The sequence below is a fragment of the Hydractinia symbiolongicarpus genome, chromosome 13 (assembly GCF_029227915.1).
Source record: "Hydractinia symbiolongicarpus strain clone_291-10 chromosome 13, HSymV2.1, whole genome shotgun sequence".
Classification (NCBI taxonomy): Eukaryota; Metazoa; Cnidaria; class Hydrozoa; order Anthoathecata; family Hydractiniidae; genus Hydractinia; species Hydractinia symbiolongicarpus.
This window is the reverse complement of record NC_079887.1, coordinates 19,307,862-19,331,139: the sequence shown is the minus strand read 5'-3', so window position 1 is coordinate 19,331,139 and position 23,278 is coordinate 19,307,862. Positions and strand designations below refer to the sequence as shown.

The window sequence follows — 23,278 nt, the reverse complement described above, 5'->3', positions numbered from 1 at the left end:
ATTAACGTAATTAACTATAATTATCAGCTCGTTTCTGATTGGTTAATTTTTATGAATTTCGATCCTCTGCAATTATATAAATACATTCTCAAAATCATTTTACTTTGCCCGATGATGGGAGAAGGATCTCCCGAAAAACTATCATGTTTAAGAAATGATAAACTTTCCACAGTAATCGTTAAGACAAGTTTTGAAATTTTTTATACCATGTAATGAACTATCCGAGGGTCGGTACATGACACAAACGATAAAAGATTTGGACTTTTCTACAATTTTCTACAACTATGGATTCAATATCACTCTCCAAGTCAAATCTGCGTTGCTATTTGAGATCGTCTCTAATGTAAACAATAACACCACCACCAATTCCTTCTTTTTCGATATTTCCTTACAGTATGGTATCCTTCAGTTGAAACTAGTGAATCGGAATTATTTCAGTTAGACGAGATTCAGTTATTCCAAATAGGTGAATGTTTTTTCCAGTACTGAATAACATGTCACGGATTTGGTCAATTTTTCCAAACAAGCCATTAACGTTCAGATGAAGAAGTTTGAAACCACGCTTTTCTGAAAAGGAGTTAATAGTGTCATTTTCAGTTCGACCCCCGTCGTGGTTGAGTCTGCATTGAGTGAAAAAAGATGTTGTGATAAAATCTTTTATGTTGATACAATTTTTGTGAAAAAATTGAGTACATCCAATACATGTTACCTTTTGTTTGTTGTGCTTTATATTATTCAAGCAAGCGCCACAATCAGGACCCGGACAGATTTCAACGTCCCTGGCAAGTATTAAAAGTAACCAAGTCGTTTCTCTGAGATCAAGATTAAGTTTATAAATGTGATTCTGTTTATAAACCCATAAAGATGAACTGTAATAACAGTGTTAAACGAAATCAAACGATTCCATAGTAAAACAAGTATTTGTATCCATAATATCATAAATTGCAGGTCCAGCTGATGTAAAAGTAGGCCTTTTTACAAAAAATACAACAACAAGTAATAAGAGGTGGCGGAACACGTCCGTACAACGCAGCGCCATCTTTCATGCATTAATACCACAACATAGTATGTACACACCTGCAAATCCAATTGTAGATTCCAATTCCAATTGAACGCCATCCATCTTTTTTGTTTTATAATGTGAGCATTCTTATGAAAAAAACTTAAACTAAGGGACCTAGAATTAGTTTGAGTTTTTTTATCTGTGACAATTACATGATCATAACAGCCAATACTGAAAATATTAATTTTAAATATCAGTTTATGCAACAAATGTTGAAAAATGATTCGTTGGTAACTCATGCAGCTAAGCTATAGCTCCAATCCTGGAAAAAATACTTGTGAAAATGCTATAGGAAAATCCAGTCCTTGAAATCTCTAAATCCCCTTTCCCCTGAAGTCAACATTATTTTTCTTTAGGCTTCTGGAATACTTCTGTTAGCATCAGTCAAGCATATTTAATATTGATTTGGGTTTTAGCTTAGCTGCTGGCTACTTTTTGGCTTAGCTATGCTAGCAAGCTAATTTTAATTTTTTTAACTGATCAGAAGTAATATGAAGTGCCACTGAGCGTTAGTAAACTGTATATTGAGTTTTAGTTCTAAATTCGCTTGAAAAAAGTAAATAAAAATGTATTCACATCATTTTAAAAACGGGGCTAGGTTTAACGTGGCTAGGTTTTAGCTAGCTAGCTATCTAACATATACCAAAAGATACACCCTTAAAATCTGCAATATTTTAATTTTTTTTGTAACAGTACCACTACCAAAACCCTCTTTATAACTGTGTTAAATACGATTATGTGAAACTGCCAGTTAAAAGCTGTAAAACTCAACATTTTGTTGGTACATTCTTCAAACTTGCATATAAACAACCAGCATCCCCAAATTTGCTCATAGCTAATCTCGTTTTCATGTTATTCTGCATTTTGAGTATGTATATTTCGCGGAACCAAATGGATATGGAAATAGGTCTATTAACTTTTGCGAATAACCTATTTCAATATATTTTTAGGGAATAAACTTTTTGCAAATAAAATGTTTCGCAGAACTTTCACATTTTTCAGCGAAATTATGCGAAATCGCCAAAGTGATTTTTTACGAAAGTTTCGTCTTTCAAAGTGTTTAGTTGTTCTGGCATTGTCCTGGAATCTCAACGTGCTAGGATGTCCTGGAGTTTAGATTTGATTTTTCTATGGTCATAATGCATGAACTTGAGATGTACGAGAACCAACATTTGTTACTATTTCAGAAAACGTTTGTGCTTCTTTATAGCTACCACAAATCACTTTCAACATTATTATATTTATGGTGCATTTCCGGATTGTCAAAAAGAAAAAGAAGATATAAAGAGTTGTTTTAAGTACAAAACTACGAATTCGGAGCAAGCTAAGGTAACTATGATTTTAAGATTGTCATTTGGTTTTAAGACATACTGTATGGGAAGAAATGTTTGTTGAAAGAAGTTTTGCGAAGTTTTTTATGCAAAAAGTGAATCTTTTTTCTCGTGTGGCTTCATGTTTGGAACGCTCTTTTATGAAAAACAAGTTTCGAACACCAACTTGTAACGTTGTCTCTTTAAATTCCTGTTCTTTCATTTATCAAAGCCGCCTCTCTCTCATCCAATTCTCCACCAAAATATTAATGCAATCTTCAAGCCACAATTTATCAAAGCTTTTTTGCTTTGATAAATTGATAAGTAAGTGTTTTTGTTAGGCTTTTGTTGTTATCCAATTAGTTGTTCTAAATGGAACCAATTTTCTCTCCGCCATTTTGATATATGCTCATGTCCATCTTGTTGTTATATTTTTCCGTAATCTATTTTTCAAACACCTTTTCAATGAAACTTAATAAATATGCCTCTCCTGGTTTCTACATCCATGTATGAGCCCTTATTTTTAAATATTGACTGATTTTAATATCCCTCCATTGTCTTGGCGTTTTCATTTCTTCTATTGCATTGAATAGTATTTGCAATGCTACCACCATTTCCGTTCCTTCCTCTGTTATGACCCCTTCTTCCACCCTTTATTGTCTCCTGCTTTTTTCCTCTTCAATGTCGTCACTATTTTAGTTTTGATTTAGCTCATCTATCCTGCAAATTGTTTTTCTCTCCTATCAGCTCATAAACCTTAACTCTCGGTATCTTCTGTATCTATTACTGCTCATTATTTAAGTCTTTCCTTCTTTTTCTCTTTTTAACTTTTCTTTCCACTCAATTTGCACCAAAATATAATTATAGTCACTATAAATGGTCTTGTAATTTTTTGTTTTCTCTCACTATATGATATGGGGCCACTATTTTTCTTTCGTCGATCTGAAAATTCTCCACTCTTTCACTATCCCCTGGTCCATAATTATGAAGTCAATCGGTGAGCTTTTTCCCCCCTTAATTCTGGTCTAGATTCCAGCATTTCTTGACATTATGTTGACGATCTATTAGTAATTTATCTCTTTAATCAATTCTTTTCCTTCCTTCGTTACTTCTTCATTTCCTCCTTATATTCTACTTCCAATTTTGCAGTTAAAGTCCCCCAGTATTATTATATTCCGTTTAACTCGTTTTATGTTTTGATATCTTTTACTTATGTCATTAATTTTTGCTTTGTCACCTTTTGATGAATATATTAACCCGACTCTATATTTTGTCATGGTACTATGTATACACATTTTCTTCTGAGTCATCCTCTTCTGTTTCCACTTCTACCAATACATTCTTGTATTATTCTTTCAATGCTATTAAAACTTTGTCCCCTTTGCTGTTTCTGTCCATTCTGATGATCCAGTACCCGTCTATACTACTTTTATTTGTGTCTATCTAAATGCGTCTTGAAAACTGCGAGAATATATGGCATAAAGTCATAACGACAAAGTGCAGGAAAAAGCGTAGGTCAGGCCGACAGCGTTGACACATTCTCTAGCACGCGTGCACACCAATACAATCCACGTCGGGGACCACGAAGGCCCAGAAATTCGTGAAAAATGGCCATGCTAACGCAAGCAACAATTAGCACATTTTAAAAGTTTGGTCTTAACCAAATAGCCGAAGATCCTAAGTCCTAAGTCCGCTCTAAACATTGACAAGTTCAAAATGTGTGAATCTAATATAGAAATAGCCTACGCAATTACTTGTCCCCTTCGAAATTAACTGTGTTGTCTCAACATATTTAACCATGATTGTTGGTGGGCTATTTTAACAAGGAAAGTTGATCTGAAATTAGAAACAATTTCTACACTTGTTTACGCCTGTTTTGTCTTGCATAACAATATGCGAACACAATAAAACTTATGTTGATGATGAACTGGTTAAAATGCGAATAGATAAAAAGTAATGAAAATGAACATAAAAATATCCTAGGCCCAAAATACTCAGTAAACGATGCTAAAGGGTCCGTAAGACGAAGAACTTGACTTGATCTCGGAATATTTAAAAACATGAAGCCGGTCCGCATTTCAACTGGAAGATATCGACTATTACACAAAAGAAAATGAAACATTTTTTAAAATGCGAAGAAAAACGGTTTTTAGAAACAACATTTTTTCCACAGACAGAAACCTAATGCTTCAAGGTTTGTGCATGCTTCTGAATTTTATTTACCATGCACAGCTTTCCGAAAGGGTCTGTTTTTTGAAAACCCGTTACGCGTTTGTTAAATAATAAGGCGAATCAAATATTACCTACGTTGGTAAACATATTTCAATACATTTCTGTATGCCTTTTGTAAAAGCAAACAATCAACGAAATTTATTTTGTGAATCTTATTTTACATTTATTTTGCACAAATGTAGCCCTTCTAGAGAAAATAAAGCCTTTCTAGTGAATCATAAAAAAACTTGTAGCTATAAACAACAACTAAAATATGTAAGATGTTCGTTGCTTTCTAAAACCACAACAAAGTTTATCAGCTAGCTAGGTACTAGAAATTTTACCAATTTATCAATAAAATCAAGCCATTAATATATATTTCATCCTTTTTCTCACTACAATTATGCAAGAAACGTTCCTTTGGGGTTAAAGGTTAGCAGCAGCTTTAAACAAGAAACCCTCAAGCTGATAGCATAATATACGTGCTTTGACGTTATGCGTAGTATCAGCCCATTTCAATATCCATTTCCATTCCGCCAAATGCACCGCCAAAATAAACATACTAACATAAAAACGATATATATATATAGTTTGTTTACCTTTATTATTTCTCAAATTAACCTGTCAAATTAGCTAATTTTGAACTTTTGATAAAAGAAATAGAAATAAAGACCTCGGCACTCACGCGTAGAGTTCTAAAAACGCAGAGACCGCTGCGGAGTCATCGCATGTTAGCATAGACCCCGGAGGATGATCCAGGGGGAACGGGCAAAACGCGCGTTTTATTTCCGTGGAAATATGACGAGATACAACCTATATTTTTCAAGAAAACCCTGAAAGCGATTTTTTTTAAATAGTCTTTCTGCAGGACCAGTTAATAGTTCGGCCATCATGAAAACGCTTTAATGTGCTCATTTTAGGCTGTTCTCGAATTTTATTTTAAGGGGGTGTGATATTTACCAAAAAAATGTTACTACCGATAGAACATTGAAAAATTGCACGAATTCCAGATTTTTGGTTACCCTTTACTTATATTAAAGATTTGCATGTACCCAGCGTAAGAATCAAATTAGCACCTCTCGTCGGTTCGACGGATTGGTTTTAACGGGGCGTGGAAACAATATTGTTAACTTTTATGTTATTTTCCATAACATTTTCTTGGGCGATGGGCTAAGACAATACGATGTTGCTTATACTTATACTACCAGTGGGAATCAGGCTTTCGAAACAGGTTTGCATAAAAAGAAAAACGTGTAAAATTAATAATATCAACGTTTACAATTACTAGTAGAATAGAATTAGACAAAAAAGCAGCATTGATTAAATTAATATAAAGCTAAAACGTGGTACAGAGGTGGGTTATAGTGTTAGGATTAACAGGAAAAAAGCCCCATTTATTGTAATCCAATCATTTACAAAAATCTGAGTTAAAAAAGACCTTTTAAAGCATTTCTTTCTTCGTCATGTCCATCAGTCTCGTCATCACTAACATCGATTCTCACATAAACATTTTTCATTCAATGATTTGTATGTGTACTTATAAATCATGAAAGTATGTGGCTCTTTCTGATGGCACCAGCTTCTCTGGTTCAATGATACTATCGGAAAGCATTTGGCAATATTTCGAATATCTAAAATATCAATTTTAGAATTAAATAATTATACACAATGCGACTATAAATCGATTAAATTAACAGCTACCTCAACTTTCTTAATAAAGGGTTTTATCCACTATACATCTCTATATTTTCACTGCAGCTTCTCCAACCTCTTCCTTCGTTGCCCACTAATCTGCCAAAAGCTCTGAAGAAGATTGAGTTGACTTTGATTTCTGGACAATTTCCATAAAACTTGGTTTTCCTTTTCCTAAAATGGACGGTGTCGAGTCACATCCAGACCAAGCATGAACAAAGAGAAGATGGTCTTTCAATGCGATTTTTTTAACTGCATCTTTAATGCTCCATCACTTTCTTCCTCGCTTTTGAAGAAAATATATATCTAGGAATTCGTCTTTCCAATGATAAAGTAACATAATCGCAACATCTGTGTCATCAGCTTTGACAATCGTATTGGAATCTTTTGCTAACTCTAATTCTGTTGACACTATCTTTGTGTCTGCGTCACCTCTACATATATGCATCACACCTCTTGTGAGAAAATCTGATAAAAGTAAAATTAACTGACTTTTGTTGTGAGCATTCGACATAAACCGTTCCTTAGAATACGGAGCTTCATTCTCGTTTTACAACAGCATTTTGGGATGATCCTTTAGATTTCAACCTTCTTGAGGGCTCATTTGACATTATGTCATCATAGCCATCGAATATAACATGTGCTTGTCTGTAATTGTTACGAACATAACTAACATGGGTGTCAGCAACTTCTTTAAATGTCTTGCCTTTTTACCAGCGAACTCGATGCAGTAAAGCTCCACCGTCAACTACCTGCTTGCCTACAATAGTATCTGCAGACTTTGTAGATTCGTCTGTTAGAAGGACATTTCTTAGTGATGACTTGTCCGGTTTTCTCATGAGTTCGTTCTTAAACAATGATTGCGGTTGTTAAGTGAGTTCAAAGTTAAAGTATTGTTCGACATCTTCTTCCCTTTCTGCTAATGCTGCAAGCTTGTGAAAAGAATAGTGGGATTCACACAAATAGGATCATTTTCTCCATTACTAATGCTTTTTGTTAATGAATCCAAAGTAACAAATCGGTCCTTTCTCTTGATTTTGATAACTTCTGCTTCTTCACAATTTGCTTGGTCTTTATCATGTATTGATACAATCCCTGAAGATAAAGAGTGGAGGTTTCCATCTTTCATACAGAATGGATTTCTCATCTCAAACCATTTGTAAAACTTTTGGCAGTCATTGTAATCACGTTCTCATCGGTTTGTTCCCATTTCAATATTCTGATCCCTCAAGCCAGTGTGTATACCTGAGAGTTTATTCATACTTTCATGAACAGCAGCACTGTGACTGATACTTATTATCCATAGATTCCCACATTATCTCCAAAACCTCTTCCCCTTGTTAGACCACCAGTGCATTTTATGGAGCGCATAAGAGTTTGCTCGATGACTAGGTCAGACCACAGTCCTGCCCAGAATCGTCCAGATCGTCGTACAGCATGGCGACCTTCCTGAAACTGTTGGTGTAACCATGGGTTTGTCTCCGGCAGGCAAAGCATTTCTTGAAAGTACAATCGTGAGCATTTAGCATAATTTATATGACCCGAAGCTTCAAATAAGTTTATCATTTTCACGATTGTTTGGATCTGTAGGTGCCAGTTGCAAGTTCTCTCTGCAAAAATAAACTGTTTCACGATGGCGATGTACTCAATATAGAGCAACTACAGCTTAGCAGTGCTGGTTCTTTTACTTTTGTTTTGCGTAGGTTGAAAACGCTTTCTCAGTTTTTCTAAACACATCTTTACTGCTTAATTCAACCAACTGTTCTTTGTTTATACCCTCTTCTATCACCATGTTGTAGACATCCTCAAACTCAGAGATATTTATCACCCCATCATCTATCAATGCGTTGTTAATGTGATTAATCAAAGCACTCTGGACAAAAATATGTGCTCCTAAAGCTCTTGCTACTGCATGTCCTTATATTATGTGCTTCACGGTGTCCTCAGAGTAGACTTCCTCAAAAACTTCTGCTAAACCAGCACCACTCATAAGATTCCCTATGTTCCCAAGGGAACTTATTAACGTATGAAATCCACCTAGTCGACATACCATTCGAAGGTTCTTTTCCTTGATTATTCCCGTAGCCTTCTTCCAAAAAGGTTGGTCAAAGTTATACAAGCTGTTGGGATATTGAGCTTATTGGCTTGTTCTGCCACAAACAATAGTGTAGAGAATATACATGTTTCATCGGACGAGTTGGGATCTATCATTGGAAGAAATTTCACCGATGTTGCCTCATACAATGTTGTTACATTTGATGTCACATGCATCATATAACCTGACCAATTTGGGCGATAATTGTTTTGTTGACCAAAATATCATGACGCATGCCACACAAGATCAAGATTCATCTCTGGTGCTAGGATATTCCCTAATATTCGATCCTTTACTGGCTTGAATTGTAGTTCACGTAAACCATTACAGCTTGATCCATCATAAGGTAATATTTTCACAGCTGGGAAAGATAAATCTTTTGTCTCGTTATGTTTTAAACGCTTTATAGTTTCATCTTTCGGCTTTGAGGAACTAATCGATGTTATCCCCATTCCGTGGAATGTACCTTTGCCAATAAGTGTTTGTATATTGTGATCAACATTATCAGCAACCCACTGAGTGGAATTTGATGCTTAATCTTCTTGTTTACTGTTTGCACTAGCAGCTGACTGTTTAAAAAGCTTAACTTCGTCTGATGACATTGAGAAGCCAACTTTTGCCAGATGATCTACAAGCCAACATGTACCGAAAGATTTGTCAACATATACACCAATCCCAAATGGAATTGGTGCTACCATTGATCTTGGTCTTGACGCTTGGGAGATACACTGAGCTAAACTTATTTGTTTCAGCTTTGAAGGAAAGAGATGACTAAGAAATAGTTGCAGACTTTCTGGAACCCATTTAGTTTGATAATCGCCCATCTCGTCAGCTGTTGGGTATTCGCACTTATCTACTGCCATTTCTCTAATATTTTTTAATTTGTTTCGCTGCAGCATTTAAGATATCAATTGGATTTTGAATAATGTTTTTTTTAAATCTGCTAAAATCCACGATACCATTTCTTTAAAGAAAAGAAGATTCGGTCGCCCAGGTTGTTCAGTAAAATAAATATGATCCCCACAATGATTAATTTTTCTTTAAATAACCTTTAGGATAGCATTCACTATTTCCACTTATTTCTACCGTCTTATTGTGGACTTAAGATAACGTGTAGAGCACACTATCGCTTTCTTCCTCTAGCCACAGACAAATTTTTAAAATTCTCACTCCTAGAAACATTCAAAGGACGCCCGACCATACTGTTATTACTCGTTTGAAGTCGGAAGCGATTCATGCAGGAGATATGGTATATTGCCTCTTCTGCCACCAAATCATTACATGAACTTAGAAGTGAGTGAACAGTATTTCCCCATGTATCTCCTCTACTCTTACATCGAATCATGAGTGTTGTAATCATTGGTAGCGTTGTTACTCTGGCAACAGTTGGTACTTTCGCATTGCTTTTTTCATACAAAGAAAGCAGTTTGTTTTCCAACTAAAAGTACTGGATGATCTTACTTTCTTACTAGGCTTTTGTAAACTAATGGATTTCCTAGTATCAACAAATTTCCGTCTGCAATTGTGATGCACAAGAACTTTAGGCTGAACTTGCTTTGCTATCTCTTCGAAGTATCTGAAAACAATTTAAACCAATACTTTACTATACCTCTAATGCCATTAAAACAACTTTTTCAGCTTTTTCTTAATAAATAAATTTACTAAATACTGAGCAAAAAGAATTTTATCTATATACCTGCATAACTCATCTAATCCACGTTCATTGCTTAGTGTTCATTGATTAGTGTTTTCTTTTTCTTGCACTTGCACTGCTGCTCATTCCCGAATTTTTCTTTGCATAGTGCACAAACTTCCATTTCACCACAATTCACAAATTATTTATTGTCATGTAATGTATTTACTTCTGAAAATATATTAAGTTATTGTTGATCAAATAATCTCAAAATATAATTAAAAAAAAATCATTATCAGACAAACATTAACACCGAACAAACTCTTTCTTCTTGTTTCTAATTCTTATCTACTATGATGGCATTACATAGCATGCTAATTCGACCAATATTCTATACTTTATTCGAAATACTACTGCTACTATTCGAAGTATACATAGTTGCGCTATAAAAAAGAAACACTTCATCATGATTAAAAAATACCTACTGTAGTCGAGGCCTCTCAAAATATAAGTGATTAAGGCCAGTCTGTGCTGAAATGTTACTCAGCATGAATTTCCTTTCCTACGATGTATAACATGATAATATGTTGAAAAAGCGAATTTTTGACCAAAACCCAAATCCGCCATTATGAATTTTGCCCAATTTTGGGAGTTGTCTGGACTCAGTCAATGGAGGTTTTTTTCCTGTGAATCCTAACACTATAACCTACCTCTGTACCAAGTTTCAGCTTTATATTAATTTTGGGGGATATTTTTATTATGAAAAAAATAAAGGGGAAAGGGCTGTATAATATATAATGAGGGTGATGTACACACCTGGATAAAAAGTGAAGCATGAACAAAAGTGCACCAGGAAACACAAAAAGTAGCTGCTTTATTGGCTATGCAAAGTCGGCCGAGGTTTTCATCTCAGAAAATGTCACCAGAAATTTTCGTCGTTTTGTGCTAACTTTATTTGGGCTGATATGGTGAACCCATACCTACAACCATAAAATATTTGGGAAATTGTCCGTTTTCAGTTCTTTCCTAAATCGGCAAACAGCATCATTTGCTCAGTACTCTGCAGTTGGTAGGCTGGCTGCAAAAGCTTTAGTTTGGGGATGTAGGCCGAGTAACGAAATACGAAAATGCGTTAGCCGAACTTTCCAAAATATCCGCATTATGGAACGATCCACTCTACTCCACTCAGCCTTAAAATAACGACACTGGTGTCCCACCTGTTGATGAAGATCCCAGCAAGAGTTTTAACTTTATCCTTAACAGTGATATTTTAGTTAAAATTGGTGAACTTATGAATAAACCGTGTACGGATTGTGAAAATTATGGGACGCGTTCGTTAGTCGCTGACCCAATAAAGAAACAAGGACTATCACAATTAATCATTGTCAATTGTTCATGTGGAAACACTAAAAAAAATTTTCCCAGTAAAAGGGTTGACCCCAAAAGTGATATGTCTTCTTTTGATATCAACGTTAGAACAGCGATATGTTTTCGAGAACTTGGACTCAGACATTCCTCAATTGTAAATTTTTCTCGTCATAAGAATATGCCACCACCATTCAATAAGTACGGATACGAAAAAATTCTGAATTTAATCCACCCACCCTATGCCCAGGTAGCTGAAGAAAGTATGAACAAAGCAGCTCAAGCTTTACACCTTGCAACTGGCGCTGCTAATAAACCTACAGATAATGAGTCTTTCAATGGTATTGTCTGGACACGTTGCCCGAAGCGTGTATACGTAACAAGAAAAACTCTTGAAATTGGTGTGAATTCTGGAATAATTGAATTTAATAAAGGAAAAACTGGAATTGAAAATTGGTCATGGAAAAAGCAGGACTTGTAGTAGGACACTTACAATCTTTGCAAAACGATAAAGTTTTGAACGACACACTCACTATTTGCAGGAAATCTTCGTCCCCGGTAAATAGGCAACGTAAGAATTAACGTGCTGTACGAAAGAACTGGTCTGATAATAATAAAGAAAAGGAGGGCAAGGTTTATGAAGCTGGGGGCTTCTGAGATATTTATGAGTTCAGTCACTTTACAGTAATCCATATTACTCAATATTTATATATTGCTTATTTTTACGTTATCTCATTTTCTTTGAAAACACTTAGATTTTGAACTTCTGCGGTGAATAAAATTTGAACAGATTATTTGTTTGTCTTAAAATTTTTAGGAAATGTTTATAATCATGATGCCCATGTCGCCTATAATTATCTTTGTATGTAGATGTGGAAAATGGATCTGGTCTGGGCTTATTAATTATGCACATAATTAATTTAATTATAATTTTTTTTGAAAAATTTCTAATTTTTGACATTTGTGATAAGATTTCCAAAGATCACCTCATGCTGATAAATATTGACCGATTTAGCCAATCTGGTAGGGAACCACCTTAATATAGTTTAGCTAGCTAGCAAGTACTTCCTGAATAGAACTTTTGTTTGCTGAACTTAGTTCATTGTTTAGATTTCAAATCCAGTATATGGAAAAAGTTTTTATTTTTGTGGCGTTATGAATCCTATGGCAAAAAACAAGGGAGTGAAGAGAAGGGCAGAATAATTTGTGGATATATGTAGACAGCTTCAGATTATAACAGCCTGCTTTAAGTATATATTTGGGATGAAAAAGAAGTATATACTTCTCTGTTATCAAGATAAATCTTTAGTGGAGTTACGGTTCATAAATTAATTGGAAATAAAGTTTATAATATAGACCAAAAGCTTTTATGATTGGTTTAATTGTAGAAGTCTTGCTTCATGGATAATTAGTAATCTTCGAATTTACGTTGATTTTACCTGCCCCTGCATGAATACGGTTAAGGTAGTTTGAAATTCAGGGATATCTCATTGACACTAGACACCGTGAACTAGTCAGGGATATTTTAATAAATCTAACAAAGTGAGAAAGTCGTAATAATTTTGCGAAAAAGTAAAAGCCAATAATATTTCAATATCCGGTCAACGATACCAGGGTATTTTTCGACGTCATATCTTATATTAAGAAGGCAAAAAAAACCTGGGGACGAGGGAGAGGTAAAATCTTATAGATCAACTTTTATTTTTTAGGCGAAAGTGTTGCAAGCTATCTTGGAGAAAAAGAACGGAGATGGTTTCGTTTATAAACCATCCGGATCAGTGTGGGAGTTTCGCAAAAATCCTTGTACAGATTGGGAAAAACAAGATCTGCGAAGAGATTAAAGTTATTCTTAACGAGTCAGCCGCAGTTGTATCAGACCTCTCATAACGCTGGGAACTAGAACTAAAAAAATAGGGTTTTTGAATTTTCTCTGTTCGTACATTTGGTTTCGTTTTCGTTGGTTTTTTGCATCCTTATCTACGTTGGGCACAGCTTTTCTTCGGATTCGTTCATTATATTTTTTGGATTTTTTAAAGGGAATTTAATTATCAATAAATTCTAGAAAGTGAAAGGTTTAGAATGTTAGTATAGATCATTATCTACAAATTCCAGTTGGTCCCTTATGATAGGCAACCAACATGAGACGTGCCAAAATTAGCCAAAAGATTTTTGCATCCTTATCTACGTTCCTCACAGCTATCTCAGGATTCATTCATTAGATTTTAATGATTTTTTGCACTAACTTACTTATGAATAAGTGTTTCTTAAAAAAGTACCATTACATTTTTCTATAATGGACTAAAATGTTAGAACAGATCATTATTTACAAATTTCATTTGGTCCCACATGCGGCAAAACTCTGGTTTCAAAACATTTACTTAAAATCTGTTTCATTTTTATAGATGAATTATAACTTGAGAACAGATGATTATTTCCAATTTTCAGTTAATTTTATGTTTGAGAAAAATTATGCATCTAGGCACTACGGTTTTCCTTTTTGTCTAAAAGTTTCTTTGTTTCATTATTTATGCTCATGTTTCAATTCGCGTGTGACTATTCAGATGTGAACTTCTTTATAATGCGTTCTCCCTTGTTAGTTAATATTTTGCCAATAGCTTCAATAAGAAATCTCCGGCATACAGATAATGCAGTATCAATGTCTGAAGCATTAAAAGATTTATTGGAATAGTCATAACGGAAGTGTGTCATGGAAAATAGACTACATAGGAAGAACTTCGCATTATGCCTTGTCATTTTAACATTTTGCTAAAAAATGTACAAGTAGTAATGTCTTTATAGTCTTAAATATCTATCACCTTATATTGATAGGCTACTTCCGTCCGTCTGTAACAGGCAAAGCTGTGGATGTGTTCATTTATTCTTAAGGTCGCCAAAATTTTCTTTGAAGTCGCGTATATTCGTTTTGCTAGAAAGAAGACCACGTGTTTAATTTGTTTACGTCCGTGATAAAAACGAAACAATTTGATTTGTTGAAATAATTTTAACGGCTGACTTCCCAACAGGGTTACCCTAGACAAAAAAAATTAAAGTGTGGGGTTATAAATCAAGTAAAGTAGAACGTAAACATTTTAAGTAAAAAAAATCCCACAGGATTCATCGTCACATTCTTTTTTTCTTAGAGCTTTGGGTAGAACTTCTACCATTTTCAATGTACAGCCGTATCAATTTTTTACCAAATTTTATATAAAACGTTACAATCAAGTAATACAATAAAATAAGTTGTTTTGACCAAATATGGTGAAATCACGAAAAGATTCAATTTTCAGAATCCGCATACGCAGTATTCCCAGAGATTGAAACTTATCAAAAAGGTACAAAGGAGATCATGATATGTTTTTGTTAAGAACAGGTTTGTCTTTATATATCATTAAAATCTCTTAATTCTAATAAGAAATTATTACGTGCAGATGTAATGACCGTAAAATCATCAAGGGAACGAGATGGTACACAAAAAAAGTAAATGCTCCTTAACTGCTGTAGGCTGAGCAGTCTTAACAGGTTTACCCGTTAAGGAGGTCACGCCCATATGTTCTGACGCTCTGACTTTCAAATGTCGACAGGCCTTTCCGTAATAAGAAGCATTGCAGCTACTACACTTAAAGGTAAAAATATTCGTAACACTATTTTATCTGACTCACACGCTAGATTTTTCGATATGTGTAGTCTATTTAAAAAATGTTTAATACATTTGTCAACAAAAATAACTCCGATATTCATTCTTTGATCAGATGTTTTTGAGTTTCATAAGCTCTATAAAAAATAATCCAAAATTATAGACTATAGAAAAAATACGTAAAATCAATGTATCAACTAGACCACGTTCATATTCGTTAGGTACGAAACTGTTAAAATTAGAGTAGATACCACTAAAAGTAGGTTTTCTATAAACTGAAGTAATAAAGAAATTATTAGTAAAACTAACCTTGACATCAAGAAACGAAAGAGTGTCACTTATTCAGTTTCAGAAGTAAAAGAAATGTTGGCATGTTGATTATTCAGATAATTCTGAAATAACTGCACATGTTCAGGTGAATAAGCAAAGAAAACGCATCAACATATTTTCTATAATAGGCAGGTTTGAATTCCAATGGACAGTTATCAAGCCAGATGTTTTCATAATGACAAGGAAAAGCATTGGCAAGGCTCGGACCGAGAGGCGAACCCATGGCTACTCCATGAACCAGGGGATAACCCCCATCAAAAAAAAAAAAGTTATTTGGAGAAACTTTCGCGGGAGAAACTTTCGCGAGTCCAAAAGCTCGCGAAATTTTTTGGATAAATTTTCGCGAATCTACAAATTAAAAAATTCCCGCGAGATAAACTTTCGCAAAATCTGAAATTGGATAGTTTTGGCGAGATAAACTTTCGCGATTCGTGATTTTTTTTATGTTCTTATAAAAAAGTGGCCTATATTTCTTATGATAGAAAAGTGTTTTTTAACGATGTAATTTTCTTTCTAATGGTATGTAAAAACTTCTATTTACAAACTGGCTCGTCAAAATCACAAAACAGATCAAACACATTTCTAGGCTCGTCTTCTTCCGGCTCCCACGCATCGTCGTCATCGCCTTTTTGCCAGTAACTCGGTTATAAGCCATACATATGCATTTGAAGCATCATCGCTTTTGCCTATTTCTAAGTTTATTCCAATCTCGTTCCCATCGCCAGTTGTCTCTTTTTTTTATCGGAAGGGCGAGCCAAGTGAGGGCGAGTCAAGAAATAACTTTTAAAACCAGCAAATTTCTTTTAAATTTTAGTGGAGAAACTTTTGCGAATCGACAACTTAGAAAGTTTGTACTGAATAAACTTTCGCGAATGGCCATTTTTCAAAGTTTCGCGAGACAAAGTTTCGCGAAAAAGGCCAAAAACGCGAAATTCGCGAAAGTTTCTCTCGCGAAAGTTTCTCCGAATAAAGTAGTGGCAATAGATAACAACTTATAGACATCATTTTCGTTCAAATGGTTAATGGCATCGCAATCTGTAAAAAGATCTTCACAACGTATGTTAATGGTTTCTTCTAAAGGAATGTTGGTGAATAGAAATTTAACATCAAAACTGGCCAAAAAGAGATTGGTGTTTTGTTTGCTAATTTCTTCGGCGAAAGTAAAAGAATTTTTAACGGAATACTCGTTAGTCGTTAAAGGTGCTAAAAGAGGAACGAGATACTTAGCCATATTATAAGTGGGCGTATTGATCGCTGAAAGAATGGGTCGAAAAGGAGGTGAACCATTACACAATGTTTGTGAGCCTTTCCTAGTCCATATAAAATACCAAATCTTGATCCAGTAGAACATAATTTATCAAAAACAGCTTTATCAATTTTACCACGATCTAAAATATCTTTTAAAACAGACTTAACCTTGCGTTCTTGACTGAGTATAGAGTTGAGCTCTTTATCAGGTGGAACTGCAATACTGATAAACTTGCTAGTTTCACTGGTGGCTCCTTAATTTTGGTGACATAGCCAGATTTATCTACGATAACAACAGAATTCCCCTTGTCAGGTTTTTTAATAACTAGATTAAATCTCTTACTCAAGGAGAGGAGAGCAGACCACTCATTCACTGAAAGATTGACAGGAACTCTCTTGTTATTGTAAGGCTAAAAATGCAACGCGACGCAACGTGCACAAGCCTCTAAGGGCTGTAATACGGCCTTTTACTACCTAATAAAGGCCTTACACTTAAAACACGTGACTCCACCTTACTTAGCTGCAAAAGGCTATAGTACAGCCTTTAGAGGCCTGTGCACGTAGTTAACGTTGTTGTAAGGCCCTGGCGCCAATGAGAACGACTTGGAACGTCGTACTCTATTGAGACCGGAAGGAATAGTCTAATGGTAACGTGCCTGATATCGTGGAAACAGGTGTTTTAAGTGTAAGGCTTTTATTAGGAAGTGAAAGGCCGTAATACAGCCCTTACAGTACTGTGCATGTTGCTAACGATGTTCTAAGGTCATAACGCCAAGGAAAACGATTTGGGACTTCGTAGTTCTTTGAGTTTGGAAGGACTAGACAAATGGTAACCTTCCTCGGGTCGTGGAAGCACATGCTTTATTATGGCCTTTATTAAGGCCTTTATTACAGCGTTTAGAGGCCTGTGCACGTTGTTGACGGTGTTCTAAGGCTCTCCTGCCAAGGAAAACGACTTGGAACGTCGTAGTCTATTGAGACCGGAAAGACTAGACTAATGGTAACCTGCCTGGGGTCATAGAAACACGACTTTAAATTGAAAGGCCTTTAGAGGCCTGTGCACGTAGTTGACGGTGTTCTAACGCCTTGCCGCCAAGAAAAACGACTTGGGACGTCGTAGTCTATTGAGACTGGCAGGACTAGACCAATGGTGACCTTCCTGGAGTAGTGGAAACACGTAATTTACGTGTAAGGTCTTTTTTTAAAGTCTATATTACAGCCTTTAGAAGCCTGTGCACGTAGTTGACGGTGTTGTAAGGCCGCGGCACCAGGGAAAAGAACTTGGAACGTGGTAGAAAACGACTTGGAATGTCTTAGTCTATTTAGATTGGAAGGACTAGACCAATGATAACCTGCCTGAGGTCGTGGAACTACGTGTTTCTAGCGCAAGGCCCTTATTAGGTAGTAAAAGGCAGAGATAGATAAATGTTTCTTCTGGCGCAACGCACATCGCGCACACGCGCACGCCCAGTCAAACACAACAAATCCTTGATCATCCAATACAAGTCCCTATCATGCTGTGTTTATTCATGCACATCAAGGTAAAGTCCCTATCATGCTATGTTTATTCATGCACATCAAGATAAAGTCTCTAGCATGCTGTGTTGATCCATGCACATTAAATAATGCAGCAAATGAGTAAAAATAGTTCTAGCGCACATGAAGGTAAATTCCCCCACACACTGTTGATATCAACAAAAATCAACGCATGCGCAGATGATCAACAGGTCCTGAGCACATAACTGCGCTAATTTTTTTTTTCTCATGAAATTCACTGACAATCGAAAATTCATTTAATAAAGATGAACACGCACACTGTAAAAGAATTACGTAATATCGCGAAAAGCCGTGGGCTGACTGGTTACTACAGGCTACGCAAGGCTGGATTGGTTTCTTTGCTGGAGGATGTACCATAGAGACCACCTAGAAGGGCTGGACAACGAAAACCAGTCAGCCCTGTGACAATAATACCAACACCGGAGGCCATGGATGTAATTGAAAAACAGGAGATGTCAAAAAATCGTTCGATCGTGAAAACCAAGATGCGAGGATGGTACAACTGGTTAGTGGACGCTGTTCCTAAGCCTATAAAAGAGGGAGTTAAGAGAACCTATGCGGTTTTCAAATGTAACGTTATAAATCTCTATGATAGTGCGACTAACATCATGGCGAGACCTACGCTTCATGATAAAGTGGAAATAGAGGCTGAAGAAGACTACCTCAATGATATTCAAAATCTATATGATCAGCCAGGGCAAGATTTTACGCCTCAGGAACATAGGCACGCGCTGCACAAGACATTTTGAAGTTTCCGCATTTTTGGTGTAGAAAAGGCTGACGTTGACGGGTATATAGAGATGGTGCGACCCAACGTGAAAACTTTGATCGAGAAGCAGGTAAGAGAGATGAACTCGGCAAAGGTACAGCTGTCCCTATAGATAATGTGGGAGAAGATCGTGCCAGTCTCGGAGGAGGCTAACGACGAGTACATCGAGGTGAAGAAAGCCTTTAACAGCAAGATGGCAGAAATTTTCCAAGGCAGCGATGTAGACGATATGGTTGACAGGATGTTTGCTGAAATCAAGACCCAGGTTGAAAATCCGGCATTATCCCAAAGTAGATTTACTATTGATAGAATTCTACACCTAGATGTAGATTTCCATAAACTGCGGCTAACAAGGGGTTCCTCGTACATACCCAAATGGATAGCCTCGAAAAGGGCCATCATCAACCCCAAAAAATGAGGACGAAGCATGTTTCAAGTGGGGTGTCATAGTATCCCTACACCATGCAGAGATTGGAAAAGACATGCAAAGGATATCTAAGCTGAGACCCTACGTTCCTCTCTACAATTGGCAGGATATAGAGTCCCCAAAAACCATTAAGGATATATCCGGGTTTGAGAAGAACAACACGGACATCACAGTAAACGTCTTGTACGTGACGGAAAAGAAGATCAACATCCTGTGGCGATCCGGGCACAACATTAAGCGTAACAGGCAGGTGAATCTGCTGCTTATCACAGATGGTAAAAAGGCCCACTACACAGCCGTCAAGAGTCTATTTAGACTCCTAGGTAAGGAGACATCGAAGAATAGAAGTGGGATGCATTTCTGCCTGAGCTGTCTGCAGGGCTTTTCTACGATTGAATCGAGGGACAAGCATTATGGCTAGTAGCTTTGATCTGTAAGGCCCTTATAGTACCATCATTGGGGTTGATCCCCTCCAAAATTAGGTTGTTGTCCCTATCAAATTTTGGTAGCCAGAGATCCCGGTAGACCGCAAGGGCATATCCACGTATAGATCTTCATTCTGGTTGATTGTAGAGGGTATGTTACTAATCTGAACTCGTTGACGGCGTCCCTTGATCCCGAAGAGCTGTTTCATTTCTGCGTAGGGATCCAATGTAGTTCCGAATGCACTTATTTATTTATATGGAATTTGTTTTTAAATAAATGCCGACAAACCCAGTATACGAAACAGATATTGAGGAGGAGGAGGGCCGTCCAGATGATAGACCTGGGGATACTACACAAAAACTTCCATCAACGCCAGGGCCTTCAACGTCAGAAGAACAACAGCATGGAGAACAGCAGAGTGAGAAGACATTCGAGGCCCAACTTTTAAAATCGAAGGTTGATAGTCTCTAAGATCATCTGGAGGAGGAGCTGGGGATGCCTAATGCGATACATTACGACAGGTTTAGGTTGGAAAAAGGAAATCAACTTATCGGTAAAAGGCTTGTGATAGGGAAAGAAACCTATCCGGAAATAGTAATAACAAATTAAAATGGTCTCTTAAAAACTGTTGGCCAGATACGGAAATTTTTAGATAAGGAGCGTATGATAGCCCTAGGTTTGACAATTATATTACACCCAACAAATGTAGTAAAGCAAGGGTCCAAGGGCTCCTGCAGGGGTACAAGCATATAGAGGAGGAGGTTGAGGAGAAGGCTGATGATATGGAGATGCTTCCCTTACTCGAGAATGTTATAGACAAGACGCAAAGTTTTATAGAAGATGTTTTGGTGGGCCTGATGAAGGCATCACCGAACGTGAAAGAAGGGGTCTTAACCTCGAAATTCAGACATTAAGGGGTAACTTAAAAAGCTTGAAAGGCAAGATGATCCTATACGACAGTGAACTTGACAAGGCAAAAGCCAAGTTAAAAAAACTCGAGAAGAAGAAAGCAGGGAAAGACGGAGGACAGTGGGATGAAAAGAACCTTAATGATGAAACAGAAAAGGTTAAGGGAGAGATTGAAGACCTGGAGCAAAAAGGAAAAGGCCACACAGGAACCACACGGCCTACTATCCTCTGACATATACCCCAGCTGAAGGTCATCAAGGAGACTCTGATGAAAATCGCCAGAGAATTAAAATCTTGTTTAAGGAGCAGAGTCTAACTAAAGCGAGTGTCGGCTGTTGGTCTACTGATTTCCACCATTGTACTCGCAGTTACAGGAGGAAGTGCCGCAGCAGGTGCAGGAGGAAGTGCCGCGGCGGGTGCGGGAAAAGGGTTTGTAGAGAAGCAGCTGGAACGATTAGGTAAATTTTTAAAATATCTAGCAGGTAAAGCAGGTGCTGCCCTACCTGGTATTATTGGTACGGTTGTCTCATTCTTTCTCAGAGTCGCGGCAACCATTGTCGAATATGCAGCTAAACATCTCTATATGGCCGTCGCTGCTGCCGTTGGGTTTGTCGTGGTATACGTTGGAAAGACGAAAAAGACCTAATATGAACTATTTTTTAAGCCATATGTGGGCAATGATGAGACCTACCCCCGTTGTGATCAATGCGGCCTTGGTATCCTCGTGTTGTTTCCCCTGTAGGGGTTGTTTAGGAGTATGTATAGGAGGCGTAGCATGCTTAGGTGGTGTAGGGGGTGTTATTTGCCTAGTAGGCGTAGTATGCTTGGGATGTGTACTATGCATAGTGGGCGTAGTATGCTTGTGAGGTGTAGTATGCTTGGGAGGTGTAGTGTGCCTAGGGGGTGGTTTGATGACCCTCTCTGTATGCTTCACAATAGGCTTGTTATTCAAATCAACTTAGACCCCAACACTTACATTGGCAGGTGCTATGAGGATGTTGTTGTTATACCCCGCAATTTTACCTATACGCATGTTCATATCAGAAGGCAACATGTAGACGCTGGGCATGACGGTAAAATTCACTGGCGTTCTAGCATATTGAAGCACTTTTTAGAATTGTGTGATGTCATGCCCTACATTTTCTTCCCGTTGTACCATGGCTTCAAGTTTTTGTAACAAAATCTGCCTTGCCGTATAGTTGTCCGCACCAGACCCGAGTAGGGATGCCTTCACCCCCGCTTGCGACCCAAGCAACAAGACCACGTAGACGCGAATACTTTCACTCAGCTTGGTCAGACCTTCCGACGTCAGACCCTGACTTGTTGGTATGATGAATTTAGCCCAATCACCATCAACCTGTGGCCACCATGAACCGTTGGTGAGTGACGACATGACAGCTTTGCATTTGTACAGACTATTGGGATCTGCACCGTATTCGCTACAGAGTTGTGCGTATCCAGGGGTTGAGTAGGGGTTGGGCAAACCCATCGTCATAAGGCATGGGTACCCTCATCCTGGTAAGGATGCGGCGCATGAGATAGTACACGTGAAATTTGAAGATCGAGTTGACAAGGGGTACGGAACCCGTCATATGCTTGGCTGATATGCCTAATGTTGTTGCACAATAAGTGGCGAAGTTAACCTGGATATTCCAATAGTCCAAGGCCTGTCCTCTCCAAGCCACTCTGACAGGGTCCTTCAGCAAATTTGTGGGGATTTTTATGGCATATTTGCTAAATTCAGGGAATACCACGGAAATATGTGATTCTGTAGACACGTACAGGTTCTGATGCTCAAGGTTTGTAATACCAAGGGGCCATTCTCCCCTATTGGATTTGAACTTTGCCTTGGGGTTGTACGAATACATGTTCATCCTTTCTTAGAAGAAAGGATGAAGCCACTCTACATCACCGACATTGAAAAACCTACGATATTTGAGGACTACTTAGGACAGGACACGAGGATTGCCTTGAAATCCATCAGTATTCGACCTACATGGCTGAACATTTATAGCAACAACGACTTTACAATCCGTAAGGTAGGGCCTGATCAGAGGGTTACTCGGATCGAAATTATGAACGGTCTCTACAAAATCGAGGATCTGGCGACTATCGTCAACAGTCAGGCAGACGATAAAATCAAGCTGTTTGTTCTGAAAAATGGACTGTTTAGGCTCCGTGTCAGCGATGGCTATACGGTTGTAATTCATCGACAACTGCAAGAGCTCCTGGGTCTACCCTACGATCCTGTGAAAAAGTACTATACGAAGGGTGATAATAATGCATACTACAGGACTGACGTTTACATTCGGCTACGACTCGTTTGCCCTCAGTTGGATGAAGACGACTGCCTGCTGGATGGAAAGAAGTAAAAAATTCTGGCATAGCTTCCCACCAAGGAGCTAAATGCTTGGGAGGATATGCTGACCTGGAGTTTTGATACCCCAATTTACATGCCTTCGAAGGGCTCAACGGACCGCCTCGAATTCATGTTAACAAACGAATATCACCATGAGAAAAATGTATCCTTCACCGGAATTACGATGTGCTTACTGATAGAATAAATGAATGATGTAACCAAGCTATATCCGAATTTACCAAGTGCACCT

General features: G+C 37.3%; 1 protein-coding gene across 1 annotated transcript; it reads right to left on the bottom strand.

The window, feature by feature from the left end:
• Window positions 1–7,823: 7,823 nt before the first annotated feature.
• On the bottom strand, window positions 7,824–9,234 carry LOC130623163 (uncharacterized). Its single transcript, XM_057438650.1, has 2 exons — window positions 8,959–9,234; window positions 7,824–8,886 (listed from the first exon to the last, which is right to left on the bottom strand). Exons 1-2 carry the CDS (start codon window positions 9,232–9,234, stop codon window positions 8,596–8,598), a joined length of 567 nt encoding a protein of 188 aa, XP_057294633.1. The 3' UTR covers window positions 7,824–8,595.
• Between the last annotated feature and the right edge of the window lie 14,044 nt (window positions 9,235–23,278).

Bases quoted from the DNA above. Each gene is read 5' to 3' on its own strand.
- LOC130623163 (XM_057438650.1), bottom strand. From the start codon at position 9,234: ATGGCAGTAGATAAGTGCGAATACCCAACAGCTGACGAGATGGGCGAT. The intron at 8,887-8,958 runs GTTAAGCTTTTT...AATTCCACTCAG, and splicing joins TCTCAATGTCATCAGACGAA to TGGGTTGCTGATAATGTTGA.